At 57.6% G+C, this 25,745-nt stretch overlaps 2 protein-coding genes across 2 annotated transcripts; one reads left to right on the forward strand and one right to left on the reverse strand.

Moving 5' to 3' along the window:
• Positions 1–23,081, forward strand: MAPK8IP1 (mitogen-activated protein kinase 8 interacting protein 1; the record flags this gene model as incomplete). The annotated part of the gene is made up of 12 exons (XM_080345842.1): positions 1–86; positions 7,560–7,665; positions 13,840–14,061; positions 17,909–17,990; positions 18,226–19,101; positions 19,742–19,817; positions 20,262–20,434; positions 20,725–20,834; positions 20,966–21,085; positions 22,090–22,160; positions 22,484–22,582; positions 23,009–23,081. 12 exons carry the CDS (start codon positions 1–3, stop codon positions 23,079–23,081), a joined length of 2,094 nt encoding a protein of 697 aa, XP_080201968.1.
• On the reverse strand, positions 10,766–24,902 carry FREY1 (Frey regulator of sperm-oocyte fusion 1; the record flags this gene model as incomplete). Its single annotated transcript, XM_080345843.1, has 4 exons — positions 10,766–10,882; positions 24,261–24,463; positions 24,575–24,642; positions 24,835–24,902. The coding sequence occupies 3 exons, from the start codon at positions 24,900–24,902 to the stop codon at positions 24,327–24,329; spliced, it is 273 nt and encodes a 90-aa protein (XP_080201969.1). The 3' UTR covers positions 10,766–10,882; positions 24,261–24,326.
• Positions 24,903–25,745: the final 843 nt, after the last annotated feature.

The following is a 25,745-nucleotide window of genomic DNA, read 5'->3' on the forward strand; positions in this document are numbered from 1 at the left end:
ATGGCGGAGCGAGAGAAAGGAGCCGCATCCCCGCCCGCCTCCTCCCCCTTCCTGGGGCTGCACCTCGCATCGCCCCCCAATTTCAGGTACCAGCCGCCCCCCCACCCCGGGACCCCCGCGGGGCTGCCCCTGCCCGCCTTCCCGGGCAGCGCTCCCCATCTGCTGCAGCCCCCCGCCCTGCCGGGCCCTCGTCCAGGGCTTCTGCCTCCTCCCCACCAAACCCTTCGGCCACCCACCCCACCCCACCCCACCCCACCGTCCCTTCAGCCCCCCAGCCCCAGCACCACTGAACCCCCACCACATACATCACTCCAGGCTCCCCATCACTATTTCAGCCCACCCACCCCGTATGTTGCTTCAGCCCCCCCTCATGTTGGCCCTCACCCTATCTGCCATTGCAGCTCCTGCCAGCCCCATGTCCCCCTCCAAATCCCCCAGCCTCATTACCTGCCTTGTCTCCTCTTCAAACATCTCTTCCTCATGAAAAAAAAAAGCTTCATCTTTCTCCCCACTGCTGAGAAAGCCTTTTTCTAGCCCTTTCCTAGAAATCCCAGGTGCTCCCTCTTCCTTCCCACCCCTGTGAAATAGGAACCCCAGTGAGATGGTGTGAAAGTGCCAGAATTGATCCTCTCGGCAATACCAAGTGCTCCCATCGATTTGGGATGCAGGGGGCTCCCTCTCCTCCAAAACCCAGTGACGCTGCTCACAGGGACTTCCAATGGCACAGGTCAGGCCACAGACAGCCGGAGGTGCTGACCTGCAGGGCCAGGGGCTTTGGAGCCTCTGATGCCCCTCAAAAGCAGCTCTGGAATGGGAGGGGACATGGGTGGGTAAGGGAGCTCTGCTGCTGACCGGGGATGCTGTGCCTGGTGTTGTTCGCTTGCCATCTGGGGGAGGCTCGCTGCTCCTGGCGCCCGTGCCGTCATCAGCCATTGCTCTCTGCTTGCCTCTGACACCCAGGGGTGCTGCCGGGCAGCTGGCTGAGAAGGAGGGATCAGTACCAGCTGCTTTGTGTGGTGAGATTTTGGGGAGGAGGGGCTGGTCCACACTTGGGGCTGAGCTCGTGTGTGCCTCTGGCAGGTCCCAGCCCCTGTGGCTCGGGGGCCAGCGGGTCCGTGTGAGGAAGTAAGCAGGTGCAGTCAAGCTATGGTGCTGTTCAGGCAATTTACCCCTGCAGGGCTCCTCTGCTCCTGGAGCCCCTTTGCCAGGTGGCTCCAGGGCTTCAGCAGCCGCCTCCTATTGCAGCACTGCCTGCGAGAGCTGCTGGGAGCTGTTGCAACATGGCTGGGTAAACCCTGCAAATCAAGCGATTAAATGCTGCCTCTGGAAATGTCCAACATGGAGAAGGGGCTTGGCCACTGAGCCAGGGGCTGGAGGCTGAGCTGCCAAGCAGCTGCGGACCCGTAAGAGGGTCTGGCTCACCACCTGATGCTGTCCTAGATGCAGTGTCTGTCCCCTGGGCACCCTCCTCCTCCCCAGCAAACAGTAACACTCTGGGAAAGGAGAATGAGTTGCTGCTTCTTGCTGTGCCTCAGACCTTTGGAAACGGAGCCCGGTGCCCTGCCAGCCTGCCCCAGGGAAGAACCTACCTCCACTGGGGAGGCTGTGCAGCCAGACGGAGAGCTGGGGTGTTCAGGCAGGAACATGAGTTCTTCCCCAGGTGCTGAGCTTGTGGTGTGTGATATGAAGCAGAAGGAGATGCTAATGATGTACCTGAGACTGGGCCAGGGTCTGGCAAGCCAGTGGTGACACTGAGGTGGGGAGCGGCATGTGAGGAGGGAGCCCTGTTTGTGAAACATTTCTGAGCTAGATGATGTGGCACAGATTGGGCTGTTCCTGTCCCAGGTGCTCTGTCCCCACCATGGGGGCTCAGCAAGGGCACATCCCTGCAGCTCAGCTGGAGCTGGTAGCAATGAGCATGGTTTAGGGTGAGGGATCATCCTGTGGATAACAGTGGGAACCTGTGGGAGCCCTGCCCTCTCCCCAGCTTGCTGCTTATAAGACGAAGTATTTCAGCTCTCCGGTACGTGCACCTGCTCTTCCAGTTCCCTGAACAGCAACGCACCCGTTCAACTGATAGGTGATCAGGTGGCTTGAATCAAGAGAGAACTTGGTGCTGGCCAGCATGTGGCCTGATGGGCAGGTGTCTGAAGCTCTGGTGGCCAGAGATGGTGATCTGGCAGGTCCCCATTGCTGTTGATGGTTTAATGTTATCTGAGAAGAGGTGGGAAGAGAAGGATGCTTAGGTGAACCCTCCTTTAGCCAGGAGGTGGCTGCTCACTGTGACAAGAACAGCATTTTAGGAGACAGCAATAAAAAAGTTCTCACCCAGCCTCCCTGTTGTTCCTTAAAGCTCCCCAAACCTTGCGGCTGGGGCTGCACCCCACCAGAGCTCCTTAGCATCTGTCCCTGGGACACTGTGTTGCAGTTCCTTACCCTGCCAAGATCTGCCAGTGCTTTAGGCCAGACTTTCCTGTAAGGGGCTCTCTGGGGCCTCTCCAGGAGTGGGTGTCCCTCTGCCCAGTATAAGAGGGAGCAGGGAGAACCAGCACAACCGGGGTGCAGCTGGGTGCAGGGCCCTGCAGTGCTTACTGTGCTGCCTGCCCCACTGCCCCCCAACTATGGCTCTGATGGAGCTGGGACCTGCAGGATCAGTGACTGATCTCTATCTCCTGGTTTCCCCAGTCCATCTAGCTGCTGGGTCAGGAAGGCTCCTGGGGGAGGAGACACTTAAGGAGTTTTTGCACAGGTCAGGAGACAGGAGGAAACTGTTCTGCTCCTCTGGGAGCCTAGTGGAAATCACAGACCTTTCCCGTGCTGTTCCCAGGGCCTCAGGAGGGGAGGAGGTCTCCAGGGGAAGGACCCCTCCATCTCTTGGGGAAGTTCAAGAAAGCAGCTTCAGGCTGAGGCAAAAATCAATTCCAGCCTTATGGGTTGTTTTATGTGTCTGCCATGCTCACTGTAGCCGTTGGAAGAGCCTTTTTGGAGGTGATGAGCTGGCCATCAGAGTGGGACTACCTGTCTTCTTGTGATGGGAGACAAAAGGGATGTCTTCTTGATGGAGGGAGAGAGAGGCACCTTCTCCTCTGTTTAACTAAAAAAGTCTCTGTGGCTAGTAAGACAGTACTAATTTTCCCACAGATGGTGGTTACAGTACTTCCACACAGCAATGGCTGGGAGGAGAGTGTCAGGGTACAGCTCCATCACAGTGTGCTGCCCTGGCCAAGTCCCTGCATGGGAAGCCCTGCACGGCAGCGGTGGGCTAGGAGGTGATGCTAAAATCCCCTATTCCCTGGCAGGGGATGGGGTCAAAGGAGGTGCAGTAGCCAGGCTTGATGATAAGGCTGTTATTGGGATGGCAATCAAGTTGCTCCTGCTAAGGGCAAGTAACAGCTGCCTCCGCTCATGCACCCACATATGCCCCCTCACTTGCAGATCCCTGTCCTGAGTTTATCAGTTCTCATGCACTCAGCAGGGCTGCCAGCATCCAGGAGCCTCTCAGCTCATCCTTCAGAAGAGGATGTAACATGTAGCCTCCTCAGATGCAGGGTTTGCCCACCCTTGTTGTCAGGGGCAAGCCCCATGTACCTGCGACACCATGATGCCTGCCCACAGCAGCGCACAGGTGGCACCCGTGCCTCTGCTGCGGCCGCTGGGGAGGGGACATGGCCAAAATACTTGTGTAGATCCTGCTCAGACTTTTACAGTCCATGATAGAGCTGAGGGGAGTCAGAGCTGTTTCATTTTTCTTGTATTTTTAGTCTCTTTAAGAAGCAAGAAAGGAAGGCAGGGGTGTTTCCAGCACAGGGAGCTGGGGGGATAATGGAGAGGCTTCCTTGTATCTCCTAGGAAGTCCTGAAGCATCCATGTGAGAGGAGGAAAGGGCAGGAGTAATATAGTGAAAGAGATTTCTTTATTCATTGCATCAAGTGAGGAGGTTTTAAGCAGACAAGGTGCCTCCAGGCAGAGCTGGTAGGGAAGATGGAGCCCTGGATACCATTATCGGGGATCTGAGAGACAATGAACATGAGTGACATTTTCCAGTGGCACGGCACTGGTGGGGTGAGAGCCAGCAACCGGCTAGCTCAGTGGAGAGCTCCAGGCCACCCGGTGAGCTGGACTCCTGTGCACATCATGCCCCTTAATCCAGCCAGGGATGAAGCTGGGTCCCAAGCAGCTGGCAGTGCCAGTCAGGTTGGTGGAAACGCACCTGTCACTTACCTGCTCACTGTGACAAGAACAGCATTTTAGGAGACAGCAATAAAAAAGTTCTCACCCAGCCTCCCTGTTGTTCCTTAAAGCTCCCAAAACCTTGCGGCTGGGGCTGCACCCCACCAGAGCTCCTTGGCTGGGGGGCCAGGGAGAGCTCCTGGGGTGGGTGCCAGAGTGGGGCAGGAGGGCAGCACTGCGACGGGCAGCAGTGAGCTGTGACCCCCCTGGGTGCCAGAGCAGTGTACGTGCAGCTGGTGGGGAGGGGGACGTCCTGTCCCCATCTCAAAATTAGGGTGGGCACCTCTTTCCCAGGGCTGATTTGGCTCCATCCCAATGGGACAAGGGGCAAACAGCTCTACAGAGGCTCATGGTCTGTGGGATGTCAGTGTGTAGCAAATGGGTCCGAGAGGAAGTGGGTGATGGAGGTTTGTCCAAGGCCACTGTGCCAACAGTTTGTTGGCAATACCTGGCAGCCCCTCCTGGGAAAGGCTCCTATTTATTTTGGCAGCAGAAGAGGTGTGGAAGATGGTAGAGCATCTCACCAGGTATTTCTCTGGCCCTTAACAAGGTTAGAGGTTGGGGAAGCTCAGGGGTCGCCCTGCCTGAGGCAGAAACAGGGCGGTGGGTTCGGTAGGGGCAGACGGGAGCAGCTGCTCTACACCGGCTGGGCTTGCCCCTTGGCAAATGTGCTCCTCTTGCATCCCTTCAGTTGGGGAACGCAGCCGGCCATGATGCCAGTCCCACTGTGCTGGAAACACTCTGGCCTTTGTGTCGGTGAGCAGCCCTGCTCTGCCTGGTGAGAAGCCGGACGAATTATCTCGTCTCCCGCAGCAGGGCACAGAGGGGCAGAGCTGCTCATGCCTGGCTCAGCCAGCGATGCTGCAAGGGCAGGAGGAGAAGGCCAGGTGGTACAGGCATCCGTGCTGGGGTAACCAGATCCCCGTGCCCGCTGCAGGTGCTGGGGAGCGGGTGCTGGAGCAGGACCAGGAGCCGGGCTGGCTGGCTGGCAGGCGGAGGCAGTCAGCATCCCCGGCACAGTGCAGGGACTTGGCACTGGCTCAGATGGGGAGGTTATTTTTTTTCCCCCCTCCAGGACAGCTGATTCCATCTATTTTTAATGAGCTTCCCCAGGTTGCGCAGTGAGGAGACAGAGCAGCGCCGGCAGCCACAGACTGCGCCGGGGCAGGCAGAGGGGCAGTGAGTGCCTGGGGCTGTGGGTGCCTGTCAGCTCCTTCACTCTTCTTCAGCCCAGGCCCAGGGATCTTTTTTGGGGTGAGAGTGTGTCCCCCAGGGAAGGGGGGTCTTCCTCAATGCAGCTGCCCCTGAAAATGGAGTCGAGCACCGAGGAGGAGCACTGGCTGGAAGATCAGTGGGAGAAATGGTAGGAAACCGTCCGGGCCTTGCGGGGGGAGGTTGTCCCCATGGGCATGCAGGGGGACAAGGAGCAGCCCCTCGCCCCTGGGCTCATCGCCCTTCTCCGTGAGCGATGGCCACAGGACAGGAACAAACTTGGCACCCAGTCAAGCCTAAAGTTTTCCCGGCTGCGCAGGGAGCTGCGTGGCAGCTGGGCACCGGAGCAGCAAAGGCGCTGGCCACATCCTGCCATGCACCGGCATCTGCAGGCAGGGCTGGTGCTGGAGAACTGCGCATCATGTCGCTGTCCCTGAGAGCATGGGCAGGGCTGGCTGTCCCCATCCTGGAGCTGGGGGCACTGCCACCCACCCCAGCTGCTCCTGCAGCGCTGGGGAGCCCCTACCAGCCCCTCAACGATGTTATACCTCTTGCCAGGACCCCACAGCAGCTGCTGCACTCCCCTGCCGAGTGGGGTGGAGGCCCTGAGCGTTAGCAGCTGATGGTGTCCCACCCTGGCGACCCATGTAACCTGAGAAGAAATCGATTTGTACTTTGAAGGCTCGTCATGAGCCTCCTGCTCCGAGTTCCCTCCCTCCATGGGCAGCAGCAGCAGACTGGGGGGGAGGTTCTGAAGGCTGCATATGTGCCCCCCTGATGCATCTTGTGGAGACTGCCCCCATGGGCACAGCTGTTCCCAGCCACATCACCCCTGGAGCCCACCACTGGCATGATCCTCAGAAACATGGAGAGAAGATGCTCCTTCCCCCCTGGGCTTCTCCTGGGGACCGGAACAAGGGAGGTATTGCCCCTCCATAGCACTGGCATGGTGCCACTGCAAGGGAGGAGCCCCAAGGAGTGTGCATGATGCTTTAAGCAAGGGTAGGAGCTCTGCAGGTCACAAAACACCTTTCCCCTTCCTTCCCTGATGGTGAGGGCCAAGCCAGAGCAGGGTGCTGGGCTCAGCATGGCACCTCCACTGAAGCATCTCCCAGCCCGAGGAGCTGGGAGCAAATGGGAGCAGCAGCACCCATGGTCACTCCAGATAAACTCGGGGGCCTGAGTTGGTTGGCAGAGGACTTTCGACCTGGGCTCTTTTATTTACCTCTATGGTAATGAATAAGTGGGAGAAGAATCATGGTACCACCATGGAGAAATATTTTAGCACACAGAAGCCAGAAGTGTCTTGCTGTCCCCCAGGGACATAATCAAGCATGCAAGGAGCCTGCTCATGAGCGCATTTCCAAGCGCTAAAAGGATATCTCTGTAAACTTCTTGAAGGGCTATAATGAGCCTGTGGGGCTGGCAGCCCTAAGGGACTCCTGGGGCCATGCAGGCAGGCTCTGCACTCCTGATGGCTGCGTGGATACCCACAGTCACCTCCAGGAGTGAATTTGGTGCAGAGGGAAATAACTGCCCTCTCTTACTGCAAGCAGCTGGGCTGGGACATTCCTCCCAGCCATGGCTGAGAGGTTGTCATGCCACAGCCAGTGGGCCTGTGATGCTTGCAAGGTCTGTGGGTCTTGATGTGGTCACCCATCCCAGTGGGGCCATCCTCCAGCTGTGCCTTGCTAGGACCCCCAGCTTTTTCTCTCCTGTAACCCCAACCTTTGCCCTGCTAGGTGTCTGTGTCCAGCTGGGTCAGCTCCAGAGTCTAATCTGGGATGATGGGAGCCAAACCTCCTGGGATCACCTGGCTGTGCTGTCTGTCCTGTCCTCTCCCAATCTGCGTGTCCCTGCTGGCTTTGGTCAGGCAGGGGCTGGTTTGAGGCATGCTCCTCCTGGCTCCCGCAGCTGCAGACCATGCCAAGACCAGATGTTTGGTGGGGACAGACCCATCCCCTCCAGAAGGACCCCCATTCCCAGTCTTCCTCCCCAGTCAAGACCAAGAAAGCCTCTCCTTGGGGTGGGTGGTGCTGGTCCCTGCCTGCAGGCAGCACCACCCTGCACCCTCCTGCCTTCTCTGTGAGTGACCACATCATCTCCACTCCCTCCAGGCTCACCCATGACATCAGCCTTGAGGAGTTTGAGGATGAAGACCTCTCTGAGATCACCGATGAGTGTGGAATTAGCCTGCACTGCAAGGAGAGCCTGGCCACCCGGGTAAGTGCAATGGGGATAAGGATGGAGACGGGGATGGGCAGAGAGTGACAGTGGGGTTGGTGAGACTGTCAGCTCCCATGAAGGACCACGAGGTCCTCATGCCAGCAATGCTTCCTCAGCATTACCACGGCCGTGATCTCAATTCCCTCTGCTCAACAGTGCCTTCTTCTCACTGGGGCACAGCACAGACCCTTTCTGAGCCAGCCAAACCGAAGGGACAAAAAGGCATCTCAAAGCTGGTGCCTTTTGGTCCACACTGCTGGAAGGGTTTGAGTTTGTTCCTCAGTGATGAGCCTAAGGGTTTGGGCATGGCTGCAGACTTCCCCCTCACTTGAGCAGGATGGCCAGCAAGCCCCTGGCACCCGATGGTCATCCTTGGAAAGCAAAGACATGTGTGAGGTGGCACCAAGGGTCCTGCACAGGACCTGCTCCTTGCCCCCATGTGCATCCCTGGCCATGGAGGTGCAGCTGGGCTGGCATGGTGAGAGCCTTCCTCTGCTTACCCAAGGCATTACTTCAGGCTTGTCAGCTGCCTTGGGCATTTTGGAAGTGGAGCAACCATGAGGCCTGGCATGCTGGTGAAACTGGGATGGAGGAAGAGGTTCCAGCCCCAGCAGGGAGCAGGTGAAATAATGAAGACTGTGCAGATTCTGCAGGCAGGTCCCATCCACCTCAATCACCCCAGGGCACTCTGTGGAGGCCGTGACGGGGTTCACACTGCTATCTGAAGTGCATGAGAAGGCCACAGGGGCAGAAATATGGAGATAAACTGAGAATTACACTTGATTTGGAATTATGCAGGGAGGCTGCATTTTGCCAATGTGTTTCATGCTAAAGAGATGCAAATTCTGGAGGAGCAATCAAATGGTTTGAGAATCATTTCATCTCTCAGGAGAAACATTTTCTCTGCAAAACTGATAAAGACCCAGTGAGGAGGGGAAAGGGAAAGGAATTGCTTGCAGATTTAAAATTAGAAAATGAGTTTGTGGTGTTGGGAATCCCTTGCTGCAGGCGGGAGGGTACAGACAGACCTCATCCCTGAGAGGTGAAGGTGTTCTGCTGGGCTCCTTTGTCTAATTCAGGACCTTCCCAGCAGAAATGTGGCTGCTGCTGCACGTCTCTGCTCTGGTCACAGCCTCCTCCTGCTCCGGGATGTTATGGCCAGGGCAGGACAGGGAGAATCTCGGGCTCATGGGCTATGCACACCAAAGGAAGAAGGGATAATGCTGGAAGAAAAATCAAAGGCAAACCCAGTGCTGGGTGTCCATGAGGACACAGCCACAGCAAGGGCAGAGCGTTGGTTAATCCTCCTGCTTGCAATAGGTGAGGAAGGCTGGAGCTGTGGGTGCATTGCTGGATGCTTCCCATTAGCTGCCCCAGTTCTCTTCTGCTTATAGCAACACTGGGCTCTTAGGACAATATTTCTTCTTTCTTCACAGAGTGCCAGGCCTTAGCTGTGGTTTGGTAGGCAGAGAATAAGGAGGTGAGGGTACTTGCAGCATAACTGCTGCAGCTCTTCCTTGAGGGTAAGGATAAATAAACTGTTTTGCCATTTAAAACAGTTAACTGAGGGGTTTCTGCATCCCTGTCGTAATGCAGAGACCTGATCCTTGGCAGAGGGTTTTCTTGGGCTTCAGCAGCGAGCCTCGTGCCTTTCCCAGGGACAGATCAGAGCTGCTCTGCACCAACACTGGGCGCACTGAGAGTCTGCTGGGGTGGAAGGGAGATGCATGGCTGCCCCCAGGCAAGCAATGTGCTATTCATAGACACTGCAAAGGAAGAAGAATACCACACTCAGAAAAAATGCCTACTAAAAATATGTCCAAATGGTTTATATGGGACATGGAGGATTGCCTGAGGAGCAGAACTGAAAGCGGTGACAACAATGGTGGTGAGAGGGGCTTTTCAATCGCAAATATCGAAGGCAAGAGCCAGGGAGCTTTCAAACCCAATTGCCATCCAGAGTGAGCTTGGGGCGACGGGGTTGCAGGATCCGTCTGATGGAAGCAGCCAGGCCCAGAGGGAGCAGCTTGGCCGGGTCTGCACACAGCGCAGGGGCCAGCAAATCAGTAATGACCCACGGCCAGCATCACCGAGCTAATTGCATCACGTGGGGACGGCTGGCTTGGCAAGTCAGCCTGACGCTGGGGCCAGGGCCAGGGGGGCCGTGCACTGATGCCCTGCCCGTGGCGAGCTCCCGGTGCCAATGGTGCAGAGCTCCTGTGGTACACAGAATGGAAGGCTGGCCCTGGATAGTGAAAGCCTGGTGACAGAGCGAGGGATGCAGGGTGAGAGCAAGCTGCCACATCACCAGAGCAAAGAGCAATGGGGAAAGGAGAAACAGAAGCTCTGTGGAGGCGGCGAGCTGCGGGGCTGGAGGCATCCAGCTGCTCCAAGCTTCCTAACTGGGCAATGAGTCTCCTGAGAGATGGGAAGACACCATACCTGCCCCAGCAGCGAGCAGGAGAGCACTGGGAAGGAGCAAGGGGACAAGGCCTGCCAGAGGGCTGGAGGTGGCAGTTGCTGGATGGGGATGTCTGGTGACCTTGGCAAGGTGGGGGCTCCAGGCAGAGCCACTTGGCAGCAAAACCCTGTGGCAGGAATGGGCAGCTAGTGTGGAGGTCAACACCCAAACAGAGGTGGGGTTTGGGTTTTTTCAGTCCTGGTTAGATGGAGATGACTTCATCGTGGACTATTTTAGCAGCTTTCCAGAAACAGTGGCTTAAACAGAAACTGCAAGGAGGCGTAGACTGATGTTTGTGTGAGAGGGAACTCTATACAATGACGAGGACTGCACCTCATGGATGGGAGGCCTTGTACTAAGAATGAGAAATGTTCCCAAGCGTGGCTGAAGCACCCCTTAATTTCAACAAGAAGTCTCGGGTGAATTAAAACCAGGAGCAAAGTGAGGGGTGGGCTGAGGAGAACGCTTGGCAGAGGAGTGGAGCTGCCTCAGGGCTGCTGAACTCAGAGCAGGAGCGGGGATCACCAAGTCATGGGATGTCACCCCCACCTCGCAAATGGCAGCTGGCTCCAGTGGGGCAGTCAGGCGTGTTGAGAGCAACAGTTCCTACAGAAGCATCGGGCCTTTGAGTTTGATCTTGGTTTAGTGGCTTGGAAATCTGGGGTGACGATCCTTGGTTTCAGCAAGATGGATCCCAGTAAACAACCAGGTCGTGGTTAATAAAGGCTCAGTGCCTCATCTGTATTCCAGGAGCTGCAGAAAATAGTTAACGCAGAAATGAAAAGAAAAAATATTTCTCTTATTGGAAATACCTCTGAGAGCAAGACCAAGTGCCCAAAGCAAAAAATCAGAAATAGGGCTGTGCTGAGCCTTTGTCATCTGCATGAAAAGACCTGAAGCAGCCATGAAGACGCAGATATGTGGAGGAAACAAACAAACAAACAAACAAACACCCCACAAGCAAAAAACCCGCTTTGGTTTTCCAGCATAATAAGACTGCTGGAAATGCTTGGCTTCCTCTTGATGTTCACTGTCACTGACCCAGCATGCTGCTCGCCCCTGGGAGGCCAGCTGGACCCACTGCAAAGAGGAAAGCAGCTGCAACGACCCAGCCAACCTGCTGATGTGCGGCTGGCATGGAGCCAGCTGCATGGGCTGGGAGCGAAGGACACAGCAGCAAGGCGGCTGCTTACTCCGGGTGGCTTTTCAGAGCCTGTCCTGTGAAGCTGCCGCTGTGATCCATCGCCAGCTGCAGCTGCAACGGGCTGGGAGCAGAGAGGCTTCTCCTGGTGCTTTGAAGATGGGAGCAGAACAGTCATAGATGGTGGTAGGGAGAGGGGACACAGTTGCTCCCTCTGCTTGGTGAGTCCCTTTTGCTTCCCCATGCTTATACAAATTTTTTTTCCCAGCTGAAGGTTTTGTTACTCCTCCTCTGACAGGGAAGGCTGGAGCAGTGAGGGAGCAGGAAAGAGCCTTTCACCTGGCCTTAGGTTACAGGAACTTGTTTCCAGAGGGCTCCCGAGGCAGCCTGTTCTGGTGAGGCATTGTCCTTCCAGTTAGAAAGGCTGCCCAACATCTAGTCCTTACCCTCGCTTTGCAGATCACGGGAGGTCCTACTCAGATGGTAAGGTGATCTATTGCTGTGTGGTTTCAGAATCACTTTGTTGTGCTACAGGCCATTAATAAGTATCTGCACTTGGTTGTAGCTTCCTCCTAGCTATTGAACCTGGAAAGGTGTATCCCTCTTAGGGCACACATTTCTTCAAAACAGGTACTGTTTTGTTTTTCTGCATCTTTCTGGGACTTTTCCTCCTCTGTGAGTTTTCCAAGTGATTACTACAGGATTATTGAGGCAGCATCATTAGCAGTCTAGGTTGAATGTCACCAGTTAACTCAAACACACCTACCTTAGCTAGGTACAATCTATTTAGCTAGCATTTCCTCCCTCTTTTTTTTTCCTTTGCCTCTGTTTCTTTGTTAAAATCTATGTGGTTTGCCACAAGCAAACAGTGTGACCTGCCGCAGAAACACAGAACTTGTTGTATGAAGGCTAACATTAAAAACAAGGAAGTTAAACATTTAAAGCCCTGAAAGGATGGGTTTTGTTGGCAGTGCTCCTCCATGTGCTCATCTTGTGCCTGCCAGAACTGCAGCAGGGGCAGTGGGCTGAAATGGCACCCATGAGAGGGGTCAAACACTGCCTGCAGCAGGCAGAGCCCTGCCCTTGCTGGTTTTACTCCAACAGTTCAGGAGCTGGTAGCAGTGAGAGCTCTTGGAGGAGCTGCCAGAGCTGCTGGGGCTGTTTCTTCTCTCATGGTTCAAGGGACGTCTTCCGTGCAGCCGGACACACAGATAGCATCAGCTGCAAAAACATGCCCTACTCCACCCCTGCCCACTGACGAGCTTTCCAGTCACCACAAACAGCTGATAACATGGGGAATTCAACTCGCTAATGCCAAGTCACAGACTTTATTGCTGCTCACAGCAAACTGTGCATGTGCAAGCCCCAGTTGCTGTAACAAAGGTGGCTTGGGAAGGAAACCACTGACCTTTAAACACCTGCAGCTGTGGGGGGACATTTGTTCCTCTTTGTCCAGCAGCACACCCACGGGGACATCCATTCCTTGCAGCCCTTGTGGGCCGTGGTGCCCACCTTGGTCCAAGGGTGCATGGGGAAGGAGCAGAGCGGCCCCCAGCCAGAGCACAGCCACCACCAGTGGGTGACTGGAGAGCTAATGCCAGGCTGCCAGCTCAGCGGGCATCCCTTCTGCATGGCTTTGTGTCCTGATATGTACAAATGCAGGGTGTATGAGAAGAGGCTTGTTCAGGATAAGGAAGCCAAGGGGAACGTAACTGCCGTCCTCAGCTGCCTAGTGGGTGTTATGAGGAAGAAGGAACCTGACTCCTCTCAGAGCTGTGCAGGGAAAATGTCAACCCCGTAGAGAGAAAATGTAGCAGTAGTGCAGCACTGGCACTAGTTCCCAACGCAGCGATGGGTTTTCCATCCATGAGAATATTCAAATGCAACAGGCAAGGCCCCAAGTGACCTGCTCCAGGAAGTGGTTGGACCAAACCTCCAACCAAAATCATTGTGTGGTTGTATGAATACCAGAGCAGGAACCAAGAAAGGGCACAGTCTGCCTTGGGAGGAAGAATCATAGGACAGCCCAGGTTGGAAGGGACCTTGAAAGATCATCTTGTCCAACCTTTTGTGGGGAAGGAAGCCTAGGTGAGATTATCTAGCAACCTGTCAAGTCATGTCATGAAAACCTCCAGCAAATGGGGACTCTATGCGTCCCTGGGGAGGTTGTTCCAGTGAATGATTGCTCTCACTGTAAAAAAATGTCCTTGTTATGCTGAGATGAAACCTGGGCGTGCACATTTGTGCCTCTCTTGGTGAATGTGATGGTTACACGTACCTACAGGCACCTGCCGGGAATGAGGTGCTGGGGGTGTTCCATCACGGGGGGGCGGCGAGCAAGGACGGATGCTGCCCCAGGTCTGCCTGGGGAGGCGGAGAGGGGGTGCGGGGCTCCCCGGCTGCGGGAATAACATCCCTGCCCCTTTAAAAGGAAGAGGCCGCCCGGTGCCGATGCGGCTGCACCGGCCCCCCCCTTCCCCGGCCCCGGCGGGAGGCGCGGCGGCTGCGGGCCCGCCCGCTCTCCCGGTGGCCTGATCGCGGCCGCTAATCCCGGCAGGGCCATGTGAGCCGGCCGGGCGGCGGGGCCCGGGCGGCGGGCAGCGGGGAGGCCAGCCGGCTGCAGGCGGAGATGCTCCAGCTCGACCTCATCGACGCGGCGGGGGACGCGCCGGCCGAGGAGCAGACGGCGCCCGAGCCGCTGCAGAAAGAACCCCCGGCTGGGACCACGGATGTCTACAGGCCGAAGAGACCCACAACTCTCAACCTCTTCCCGCAGGTGCCTCGCAGCCAGGTGAGGCCGAGCCGGGGGGGCTCGGGGAGAGCGGGCCGGGGAGTCCCGGTCGGAGGAGGGATGCTCCCGCTGCTGGGGGCTTTTGTCTCGGAGGGATGGAGGGAGAGAGAGAGAGAGATGGCGGGGCTCAGCTCGAGGGATGGCGGGGAAAGCTTCCGTTGTCCCTCCCCGCCGGGAGGGACACCCGCCGGGGATCCCTCGCCCACCGCCGCCCGCATCCCCGGCCCGCGCGCGGCGTGGACTCGGTCCTTACTGAGCCGGAGGGAGCGGTCTCCGGGCCCGAGGGCCACCGGGGGCGACACGGGGACGTGCTCATTCCCTGTCGTGCCACCCTCTTTCACTGCCGAGCCCCTGCAGGCTGTGCCCCCTGCCCAGGCTCTGCGCTCAATGGGGGTGGGTATTGGGGCTTAGGGGCCCGGTGGGTCCTTCTTCCAGCCCTTCTGTCTAAGTGGAGAGGAAACAGGCCAGGAAGGGGCAACAGTGTGGCAGGGCGGAGCTGTACTCCCGGCAGAGCCTGTGGGGCAGTGGCAAGGTGGGGGAGCAGGGAAGGGACCCTGTAGGGATGGAGAGCAAATGAGGCATGGTGCGCCTAATGCATGAATGAGCCATCACAGGACGGGGCACCACGCCACAAGGATGGTGAGCCCAGTGCTGGTACTGCCGGACAACAGCTGGCTGGGCTTCAGCCCCAGGCCAGGGCAGCAACAGCCTTGGGGCAGCATGGTGACACCAGGTGCCCTGTGCCTAGCGGTGGGGACTCAGTGGCCACCACTCCTGAGCAATGGCACCCGGCAACAGAAGCATTAATGTCAGCATCCCGTGCAAAATTTGAGACAGAATGGCAACGCCCAAAATGGTGGCTGGGAGGATGAGGAGCTTCTGTTGTCTTGCTCGTGCTCAGATTTTGTACAAGGTTGTGGATGGTTTTCCCAAAGACTGCCCACCCCAAGCAGATCTGGGGTTCCTGTCATCCCTGGGGCAGGCAACATTTCAGTGCCCCGTATGCTGACCCCCTAAGCAGTGTCCGGAGTCCCTTTGCCCTGTCTCTCCTGCAAACTTCACAAACCCATGCAAGGTGCGCACCACATGGGGCTATTTTTGCCATGCTACCGCATTCAGCTATGCCTTCTGCCCAGTAGGAGGATTTTCATCGTGGTGACGTTCAGCTGAGGAGTATGAAGTGAGAGGCAGGTGTCCCTGTGGGTGACAGATGGGGAGTAGTTGGAGCTGGGTGTCACCAGCCCAGTACCAGCAGCTGGTGCCAGCTCTGTGCCTGAGGCCACAGGTGGGAGGAGGAGGATGGCACAGAGCCAGGATGGGTGCCCGCGGGGCAGCTGGCACCAGGGACAAAAGCAGCAGGGCTGAGGAGGCGGGGGGAGCCCCACCAAGCATAATGGACAAGGGGACAGCACCAGCCTTGTCCCACACTGCACGGGGACTCTGAGGAGAAAGTGGCACGTGGCAGCCACATCCAGCTGGTCCTAACCAGTGTCCAGGGGTGGCAGCAGGCGTGTGGAGAGCAATTTGGTGGGAAGGGATTGTTGCATAGACAGTAGGCTGGGGAGAGGGAGCTGATGGTCACCTTGAAGGGCGATGTTAGAGGCTGTGGGGCCACAGGCATGGCCATAGCTGGAGGTGGGGGCTTTGCTGCAGCTGGCAGCAGGAGACTGGAGCCAGGGGGGCTGGGGTCACAGGGCTGGGGTAGCGCTGTCGGTGGCATCTAGCAAGAGGCAGGAGAAGTGCCAGAGGCAGGCGAAGTGCCAGAGGCGGGCTGGCTGCAGGGTGCTTGGCATGCCTGTTCTGGACACCTACCTCTAGCTAAAGGCAATTTTTCCCTGCCCACGTGCAGTGCCCTGAAGAGAGGATAGAGTGCATGGCATCCCTTGGGGACTGGCCTGGGAGATCCGCCTCCACCTGAGCCAAACTGTCCTGCACCCTCCTTGCCTGCCCAGCTCCCTGCTCCTGCAGCTGCTGAGAAGAGAGACCATGGCTGTGTGTCCTCTCTGAGATGCTCAGCTAGGGCACTGAGCTGCCCTCCTGTGCCTCCAGCCTCCACATGCTGGGCAGGGTGTGCATGGGCAGGGCACGAGGCCACCCTCTGCTCCAGCTTCTCCTTGCAGGGCCAGGAGCTGGCTCGGGGATGTCACAGTTGCTGCTGGGCTCCCTGTGATCATCAACCCAGGCAGGTGGCCTGGACATGGTGAGAGGAACATCCCCAGCTTCTCAGAGGGGAGGAAATAGCTGCAGGGACTGTCTAAGTTCATCCTCTAAGACCTTATGAGTGTCTCTCCCACCTGGCTGGGCATTACAGACCTCAGAGCGCCCTGGCCCTGTGGGATGAGTGGACTTGGTAGGCTCTGCCTGCTGGGTTGCTGCCTCCTGTCCTGGTCCAGGCAACCCGGCTGGCTCATGTGCTGGCCCCGTGGCACTTTACGCGCAGGGTTCATCACTACAGCAGCTTGCCCGGCCCACATCCCAGCCCATTGTGTCCCTGGGAAAGGCAAATGGGGTGCACCATTGTTTGCCTTGGCACAGGAGGGGATGGCAGGGGGCATGCTGGAAGGTCATTGAAGTCCTGTGGTGGGTCTCTCTCCACTCCCCGCATGGAGGCAGAGATCTGACAGCCATGATTCAGCAGCAACATGGTGGAGTTTCAGGGCAAAGGCTTGCGTCATGTTGGTGGGGAAGCAAAGCAAAGTCGGGGCAGCTCCTGCGCTGCTGGTAATAGCTGCAAGTTGGTGATAAGGCCATGAGAAAATCCAGGGAGTCCCAGCAGGGCTTAGTACTTGAGTGAAAACTAAAGGTGTGGAAAATGCCACTGCTGCAGCTGGGGGAGAAACACCTGATGCCCCAGAGGAGGGGCTGGGGGTGGGCAGCCAGGGAGAACATGGAGGTGAAGGGGAGGATGAGGACTGGGGCTGGGGCTGTGGCAGGTGGGATGTCATGCTCTGCGGAGGTGGGCAGGGAGGACTTGTCCCCTGTCTGCAGGAGGGTCCTCATTAGAGGAGACCTGGTGCCCTTTGGTCCCCAAGTCTCACAGTGGAGCTGAGCTTGTGTTTCCCTGTGCACACGAGTGTCCACATGCATGGCCCGTGGCCAGCCACCCAGGGCAGGGCAGGCAGGGCACAGCACCCACCGAAACTCCCCCAAGCATGGGCAGCACGGGCGGCCCGATCCTGCCTCACCTCTCTAGATTATTTGGATTGACATCTGCTGGTGAACTCTCTCTCTATATATATATAAATATATATGTATATGCATGTGTGTGTGCATGTATAGATACATATCAATACACACATATGTGTGTGTATATGCATACCCCTATATATACCCAGCATGGATGACTCCAGTAGCAGGTATCAGTCCGTCTAGTAGCTGGCTCCCAGCTGTGCCGCAGCACATCCCCTGGCCCTTGGGACTTCCCCCTTAATAACATTAGGTGGTTTGAAGGTGAGCAGGGCCAGAGGGATCAGAGCAAAGCATACTCACCTAGCCCAGGTGGGCTCCAGTCAGGCTTAGGCCTTGAATTTTTTGGCTTGGGACCATCCAGCCATGGTCTTCTGTGTCTGAGTTTCCCTGGGGCGGATGAGTGCAGCCATCCAGGCTGGGCATTTGCCTCCCTCCCCACTGGCTCGTTGCCTGTGCTGCTTCAGCTGCCACACCAGCTCTTGCAGCAGCAGCATGGCGAGATGTGGGGCTCTGAGGGGGTCCCCCTGAGCACCACGTGCCCAGGCAAGAGGAGAGCCAAGCGGAGTGCTGCAGACCCACAAAGGGAGGTGTGCTGCCATCGCTGTGCCATGTGCTGTTTACTGTTTGGGCTACAAGGCGGCTTTGTTCTTCTCCTCAGGACACTCTGAATAACAACTCTCTGGGGAAAAAGCACAGTTGGCAGGAGCGGGTGTCCCGGTCATCATCCCCTCTGAAAACGGGTGAGTTCTTGGGCTGCTGGCCAGGGGCAGCTCCTTGCACCTTTTCATGGCTCTCAGGAATAACTCCCCTGGCCAGACTCTGGGGCAAGTGGTGCCAGAGCAGAAGACTGGAGAAAACGTCCCAGGTGGAGGCAAGGCATGTCCTGCTTGAGTCTGGTGGCATCCTTGGCCCCATTCACCACCTGGGAGCATCCCCCTCTGTGGGGTTCTCAGTGCTGCTCTCCTTCCCCTCCAGGTGAGCAGACCCCTCCCCATGACCACGTTTGCCTGAGTGATGAGGTCAATCACCAAAACAGCACAACCTCCACCAAAGACCGAGGCACGTCCACGGAGAGCCCATGCCGGCGCACAGCTGCCACTCAGATGGCACCCGCCTGTGTCACCTCATCCCGGCCACCAGAAAAGCACCAGGCCACCAGCCGACCCCCACCGCACGGTGCCAGTGTGGTGGTGGTAACATCGAGGGGCCCCGAGGCCCATCGGGACCGCATCCGATACCAGACAGACGTGAGGCTGGAGGCCACAGAAGAGATCTACCTGACACCTGTGCAGAAGAACTCAGATCCCCTGGAGACTGACAAGCCGTTTCTGTCTCAGTCCAGTGAGAATCGCATGTCCATCAGCTCTGACATTGACACCTCCGGCTATTCGGCCCTGGCAGGGAAAACCAACCCCTCTATCAGCGAGGAGGATGAGGTGCTGGACTACATGTCCTCCCCCGACAAGACAAACCTGCCCAGGGCCTCCTGCGGTGGCGGGAGTGGTGGCTCTCGGCCAGGGCACAACCTTCAGAGAGCATCGGTGAGTTCGGACACCAGCGCCCTTTCCTACGACTCGGTCAAGTACACGCTGGTGGTGGATGAGAACGTGCAGCTGGAGTTGGTCAGCCTCAAGCAGTGCTACTCAGGCTACAGTGATGAGAGCGACTCAGCCACTGTCTATGACAACTGTGTCTCCTCGCCCTACGAGTCGGCCATTGGTGAGGAGTATGAGGAGGATGCACTGAAGCGCGACTCAGTCTGCCTCTCGGAGGACTCCACCCCAGAGGCGGACATCCACTTCTCCAAGAAGTTTCTCAACGTCTTCATGAGTGGCCGGGCACGCTCCTCCAGTGAGTGCTGGGCACCAGGCGGGGGTGGGCTGGTGGCTGCTGACCAGGCAGCCCTGCTTGTCCCTGGTACAAGGCTGAGGGCATGCTCTGTAGATGGAAAGCCACCAGCAGACACCAGCTGCAGCTCTGCTTGCCACAGCCTGTGGCTTTTTTCCTGGTGGCCAGGGAGGCATAGGGGGACCTGGAAAAGCCTTGTGAGCTGCAGGCAAAGGTGGCTGGAGCCATTTCAGGCTGCTTTTTTGGTTAGCCTGACGATGGCCGTGGTGGTGAGGAGGCTGGGTGGTCTTGCAGAGGGACAGCACCCTCCTGCAGTGTGTCACCCCTCCCCAAGCCTGAAGAAGTACTGTGGCTGGTGGCATGCCCCACCAGGCAGGGCTTCCCATGGCATGGCCAGTTCCACAGTGCTGGTGACTGTCACAGCTGCGTGGATTGGTGCAGGGAGGTCGTGGTCCCAGTGGGGGACCAGTGGGCACCAGTGCAGCAGCTCTAGCCATGCCTTCCTTTCCTGTGGTACCATGTGGCTTCATCTCAGCCGAGCCATCCCCCAGGAGCCTCAGCAGCCTGCCCAGCCCTTGTCCTTCCCTTGCCTGTGGTGCTGAGTCCTCAACGCTGAGACGTCCTCCTCTGCCTTTGTCCCCAGGTGCTGAGTCCTTTGGGTTGTTCTCCTGCATGATCAACGGGGAGGAGCAGGAGCAGACCCACCGGGCTGTCTTTAGGTGAGCCTGCAAAGTGCAAGTGGTGTCCCAAGCCTCTTGCAGGGGAAAGCTGGTGTGGCCCTGCCATCATGATGGGGCCAGCCCAAACTCCAGTGTTTCCAGCTTTTGGGAAGCCCTGGGGACCAAACCATTGCCCGTAGCTTGTGCCCTGTCCAGGCTGCTGCAGGTGCAAGACATCTGAGGGCGGCTGGGTCTTCTCTGAGGAGCAGCATGGGTGGTGTAATAGGGAGACCTCTGCCCTAGGTGCCAGGATACTGCCACCTTTTGAGTCTAAACCTGCTCAGATGCTTTATTCAGCATCCAGGCTCCCCATGGCTAATTACACCTGCCAGGGTACTGCCTGCCTGGGTGGGCGGTGGGTTTTGCATTGTCCCCCCAGCAGCGTACTGGCGAGAAGGCCGCCGGTGCTGCTGGCCAGCTGGGTGCTAGTGACTCCATGCCCAGGTTTGTGCCTCGCCATGCGGATGAGCTGGAGCTGGAGGTGGATGACCCGTTGCTGGTAGAGGTGCAGGCAGAAGATTATTGGTATGAAGCCTACAACATGCGGACGGGTGACCGGGGCATTTTTCCTGCCTACTACGCTATTGAAGTCACCAAGGAGCCAGACCATGTAACAGGTATGACATCTCTGCGTGAAGCCTGCTGGTGTCCCCCATTGTGTGTTCACCTCCTGTCTGCTGAGCAGAGCCTGGCGCTGAGCAGGGGGACTTAAGGAGGACCAAGCTGGGCACCTGGCAGGGAGTGATGGGCAGCTTCTGGTGTGATACTGGGAGCTGGTACCTAGAGCTGCGGGGAGCCTTCGTGGGCGGGGAAGCAGGCAGGGGAGGGAATATGGAGCAGGGAGGTGGATCTCAGCTCATGTTCCCTGTCACTGGAGATGATCCCCACTACATGCTCTCTCTTCCAGCTCTGGCCAAGAGCAGTGACTGGGTGGACCAGTTTCGGGTGAAGTTCCTTGGTTCGGTGCAAGTTCCTTATCACAAGGGGAACGATGTGCTGTGCGCAGCTATGCAGAAGGTAACATGCCACCCCAGCCCTGGGAGCACAAGCACTGGCTTCCGGCAGCAGGGAGGGAAGGGAAGGGAAAGGGTGAACCATCATCACTGCTCACAAGTGCTGGGGCTTTGTCTCTCTGTCTTCCCCCCCAGATTGCTACCACGCGCCGCCTCACTGTGCACTTTAACCCACCCTCCAGCTGTGTCCTGGAGATCAGCGTGCGTGGGGTCAAGATTGCTGTGAAAGCTGATGACTCCAAGGAGAACAGCAAGGTAGCACCCTGCTCCCTGCTTGTCTTGTCCCTTCTGTGGCTACTGACTCCTGCCCCCTATGCTACAGGCCAAGTTTGCATATGAGAATGGAGGATCTCCACCCATCTAAGAGTGTGAGAAACACCGTCGATGGGGTTGTAGACTCACCATCACGGTCCCTGTGCCTCACAGGATCCTAGCTTTGGGCTGTACTGCTGGCTGATGCCCTTGCAACTGCCAAGCACATCACTGTGTGGGGATGGTGTGAGCTGAGCTGTGCTGGTAGTCTGTCAGCTGCTCCTAAACCTTTCTGCTACTATTTTGAGTGGTGTCCTCCAGATCTGCCCTGTAATCTCTTTAGCTGGTTATGGCAGGTTGCTGATTAGTGTTCTGCGTAAGTAGCCTAGCAAAGCACAGCCAGATGCTGAGCAGAGCCAAGTAAGGGCTTTGCAACAAGCCTGGGAAACCTCCTCTACAGCTGGGGGGTAGTTTATGGCCATGGGTGCTGTGGCAGGGGGCTGGGCTGGCATTGCTACAGATCTTGCCAGTATCTAGAAGATGCCATCAACTTGCTTGATCTTTAAACTTGTATAAATATGTTCTCATTTCTGGCTGGGAGCTTTCAAACACCAAGGCTTGAATGGCTTGTTTAGTTACACATTCACCTTCTATCTGCTGCTGTTTTGGAGAACCTTCTTAGCAAGGGAGAAGGGCTGTGCGTGCTGGGCAGACAGCAGCACTGACACCCAGCCGAAGCACAGCCTAACCGTGGGCCTCCAGGGAAACCCGCTGGAGCTGCTGGAGGTAGAGGCAGCCAGGGTAGGAGCCAGCATGGCTGCCTGCAAGATCACCCTGGGTGCAGGTGCTTGGACCTGCCCTGAAACTGCTGCTGGTGGCAGCCCAGGGTCAGGCTCCAGTTTATTTCAGCTCTGAGTCCAAGTGCTTATTTCCAGGGGACAGAGACGAGCTGTCCCACAGGGGCGGTGGGGAGGAAAGCTTTGATGGTTCTTCTCTCTCTCCCCCAGGTAAACAAGTGTAGCCATTTTTTCCAGCTGAAGAACATTTCCTTTTGTGGGTACCATCCAAAGAACAACAAGTGAGTAGTAAGGAGGTGCAGGGTGGTTCTCAGTGGCAGCAGGGAGGCTTCACTGCCTTCCTGTTCCCTGGGTGCGGCAGGGCTGGGAAGGGGAGAGGAGGCTTCCCAGCACCCTGGTCCTGAGGGCTGCCCTTCCCCCGTGAGCCCAACACTGTAGCTTTGTGCAAGAGCAACAATTGGATGGGAATTAATCCCAGCTCTGGGCATGGGCCATGGGAACTGGTGGCCACTGGGTTTTGCGGGGGGAGAGAGGGCATGCAGGTCCCAGACCCCTGTGCCTGCTTGCCTGTCAGTCCAGTCTCACCCACTCTCTCCACCTGCAGATATTTTGGATTCATCACCAAGCACCCTGCTGACCACAGATTTGCCTGTCATGTCTTTGTCTCAGAGGAGTCCACGAAGCCTCTGGCGGAGTCAGTAGGGTGAGTCCTGGCTGGACAGGGAGGGAGGCATTTGCTCCCGAAGGGCAGGAGGAAGGCGGCAGCCAGGCTGAATCCTGCCATCTCTCCACACGTGTGGGGTTTGGATCCAGCCCCAGGCTGGCACCTCTTCCCTCAAGTGAGAGGTTTGGGTTGAGAGCCAGAGCTGACAAGGCTATGGGCAGAGTATTCCTGACAGCCCTGGAGCAAGGCCCGGTGCAAGGCTTTGCAGGCAGATGGCTGAAAGTCATGCACTATGCGGGGAGGGAGACCCTGCAGCTCTGATGACAGCTCTGGGTGCTGTCGCAGCTGAGCTGGGCATGGGGGGGTGAGGAGTCAAACTGCCAGTGGGGCAGGGAGCAAGGGTGAAAAGGGAAGCGGGGCTCGCTGGGAAAACGCTGCTCAGCTTTGCCTGGTGCTGTGTTGCAGGAGGGCTTTTCAACAATTCTACAAGGAGTATGTGGAGTACACGTGCCCCACGGAGGACATCTACCTGGAGTAGGGGCTGGCACAGGCACCTCCTGCATAGCCAGGGCTGCCATCTCGCCCCTTCCCCCTGTCGTGCATGGACAAGAGCTGCTTTGAGCCTGGAGGAGGAGCAGGCCTGGGGCAGGGCTCCCCAGGGCATGGAGCATCATCTTTTTTCATGACTCCCTTTCCTCGGGCTGTGGGACATGGGGGCGGGGGGTGGCTGGACAAATTGTGTTTATTGAACAAAATACTTTTAGTTTATTTTATGGGAGAAGCACCCACTGGGTGCCCCTGCCTGTGAGCGGTGGCGGGGTAGGCAGCAGTGTGCTCAGGCCCTTTCCTGCTGCAGGCTGGGGTGACAGCATCTCCTCCTTGTGATCATGGCCCAGCTTCCCGTCACACCCCTCTGAGGTGACCTTTAATGCAGTGGCAGAGTCGGACTCTCGCAGTATGAAGACAGAGCAGCTACAGCAAACAAGACCCATATGCTGGTTGCAGCCTGGGAGATGCGTTTGCCCTGGCTGGGCATCGCCTCCTGGCCGGGCCCTGGGGACAAGGCTGCTGGGCAGGGATGACAGAGGGAGTCCCACTGTCTCCTCTGCCAGAGCCAGCACAAGGATGAGCTGAGACAGCTCACCCCTGCCTCTGCCCCCATCCCCATTCCTCCCCTTTTGTATCTGTGCCCTGGGGAGAAAAAATTTCCCCCCCATACCTCCCTGCAGTAACTACACCCTCGGAAGGGGAGCTTTTTCTGCGCCTTTTCCCCTCTCCCCGCAGCCGTGGGAGGCAGGGGCAGGGCTGGGCCACCCCAGAGTTGTGGGGCTCAGCCACTGTGCAGAGCTGCGTGGGTGCCTGCCAGCAGCAGGGCAGGGAAGGGCTACAGCCTGCAGGGAGCCAATTCAAGGCAGAAGAGTCTCCTGGTCCCTGCAGCCAGCAGTCTCTGTGCTTCAGTTGGATCTGCTGTGATGGCAACAACTATTAAATATGATGGTTCATGGAGCATGGCTGCTGTGCTTTTGTCCCATTGCAGTGGGTTTGGGCCCTAGCTTGCTCCTTCCCTTGGGACCCCAAGAAGAGCTGGAGCTTCTTGGGTTTGGTCCTGCAGGCCAGAGATCATCATATGCTGATCAGAAGAGACCTTCAGAGGTCATCTGCTCCAGTCCCCACCCAAAGCAGAGTATACCCTTAAACCCACCCACCCCACACCTACGCTGTCCTGCAGCTGTCTGGGGTGGTCCCCGAGGCCAGGTTGCGGTGGGCACAGGGACACAGTGGCTCACAGGCGGGCATCGTAGTAGTATTCCAGCAAATCAAGCTCATCGCGTTTGCTTTTGCCAGCTCTGCGCAGCCCCACCGGCCGCTCCCGGGCCACCTTGGTCCTCAAGCGAGGCTGCTTGGGCTTGATGCCATAATCTGCAGGTAGAGCAGAGAAGCTGGGCTCAGCCACGGGCTGCCTATGAGGCTGGAGACAACTGCCCACCTGGAGGGATGAGTGCACGGAAAGTGGCAAGGAGAGAGCTGTACCGTCCACCAGGCCAAAGTGTTGCTGTGGAAGCTCCAAGGGAGCAGAGAAGTCCTCAGGAACTGAGTAGCTGCCTCTGTGGAGGAAAACCAGGGGTGGGAGTGAGCTGAGACCCTACAGTGCTCACCCACGCTGACACAAGAGCTCCCACATGCTGCTTGTCTTCACCCCGCCCAGCCAGCTCTCAAGGGCTTGGTACCCTGGGGTACCTCAGCAGGTACCAGAGCAGCAAGAAGGTGGAGGAAGAGGGAAGTGCCATCACCTCTGGGGCAGGGGCTGTGGCAGGGCAACCCCCAGTAGCAGGGCAAGCAGCAGGAGCCAGCACCGCATGGTGCACCCTGGCGAGGGCTCCGCAGTGAGGTCACAAGACACCCCGGTGTCCCTGGACACCAGCTGCGTTGGACAGGGCACCAGTCCCTGCTCAGGTGCTGCTGCCACAGCCTCTGGTACATGGACTTCTAGTCCTGGGCTGCCTGTCCGTGCCCAGGCCTCACCAGCTGCTCACAGCCCCTCCGCACTGGTGCACATCCCTCCCGTGCAGCCAGAGCTCCATGGCTGTGTCCCTGTGCCTCAACACCACCCTTTGCCTCCCTCTCAACCCCTCCAAAAGCAAACCCCTTCATCTCAGTGTCTCCCTGTCACCAGAAGTAAACCCTCCAACACTTTCCAGACATCACAGCCTTCAGGCTCTTTCCGTAAAAGCCCAAACGAAGGGATCAGAGTCCCTCACTCATGGCTCTTGCCCACTGCCACATTACAGGGCATGGCTGCCAGCTGGGGTGGCACCAGAGAGCGTGCACATTGCCAAAGCCCCTGCGGTCCCCAACTATGGTGGCCTGCTATGGAGGGTTGTGGGGGGGAACTACATCCCTTATTCCAGGTGCTGAGGCAAGGCTGTGCATGACCGCTGCACCCCGAGTCCCTCAAGGATGGGTCAGGCAGGAACCTGCCACACGTGGCACTTTCCAGCTTCTAACCTCTGCATAGGACTGGCAGCTGCCTGTGGCACAACCCAGTGCCACAAGCTGGCTACCCCTTTGTCCTGGCCCAGGGAGCCTCCACAGCAGCCCACTGAGCACTGATGCCTTACCTGTCCCCCAGTTAGCAGAGCAGACACAAAAGGAGGGCCATGGATGTCCAGGTCTGTCCTGGGCCCTTCATTAAGTGTGGCAT

This window comes from Nesoenas mayeri (genome assembly GCF_963082525.1).
Source record: "Nesoenas mayeri genome assembly, chromosome: 5".
Taxonomy (NCBI): Eukaryota; Metazoa; Chordata; class Aves; order Columbiformes; family Columbidae; genus Nesoenas; species Nesoenas mayeri.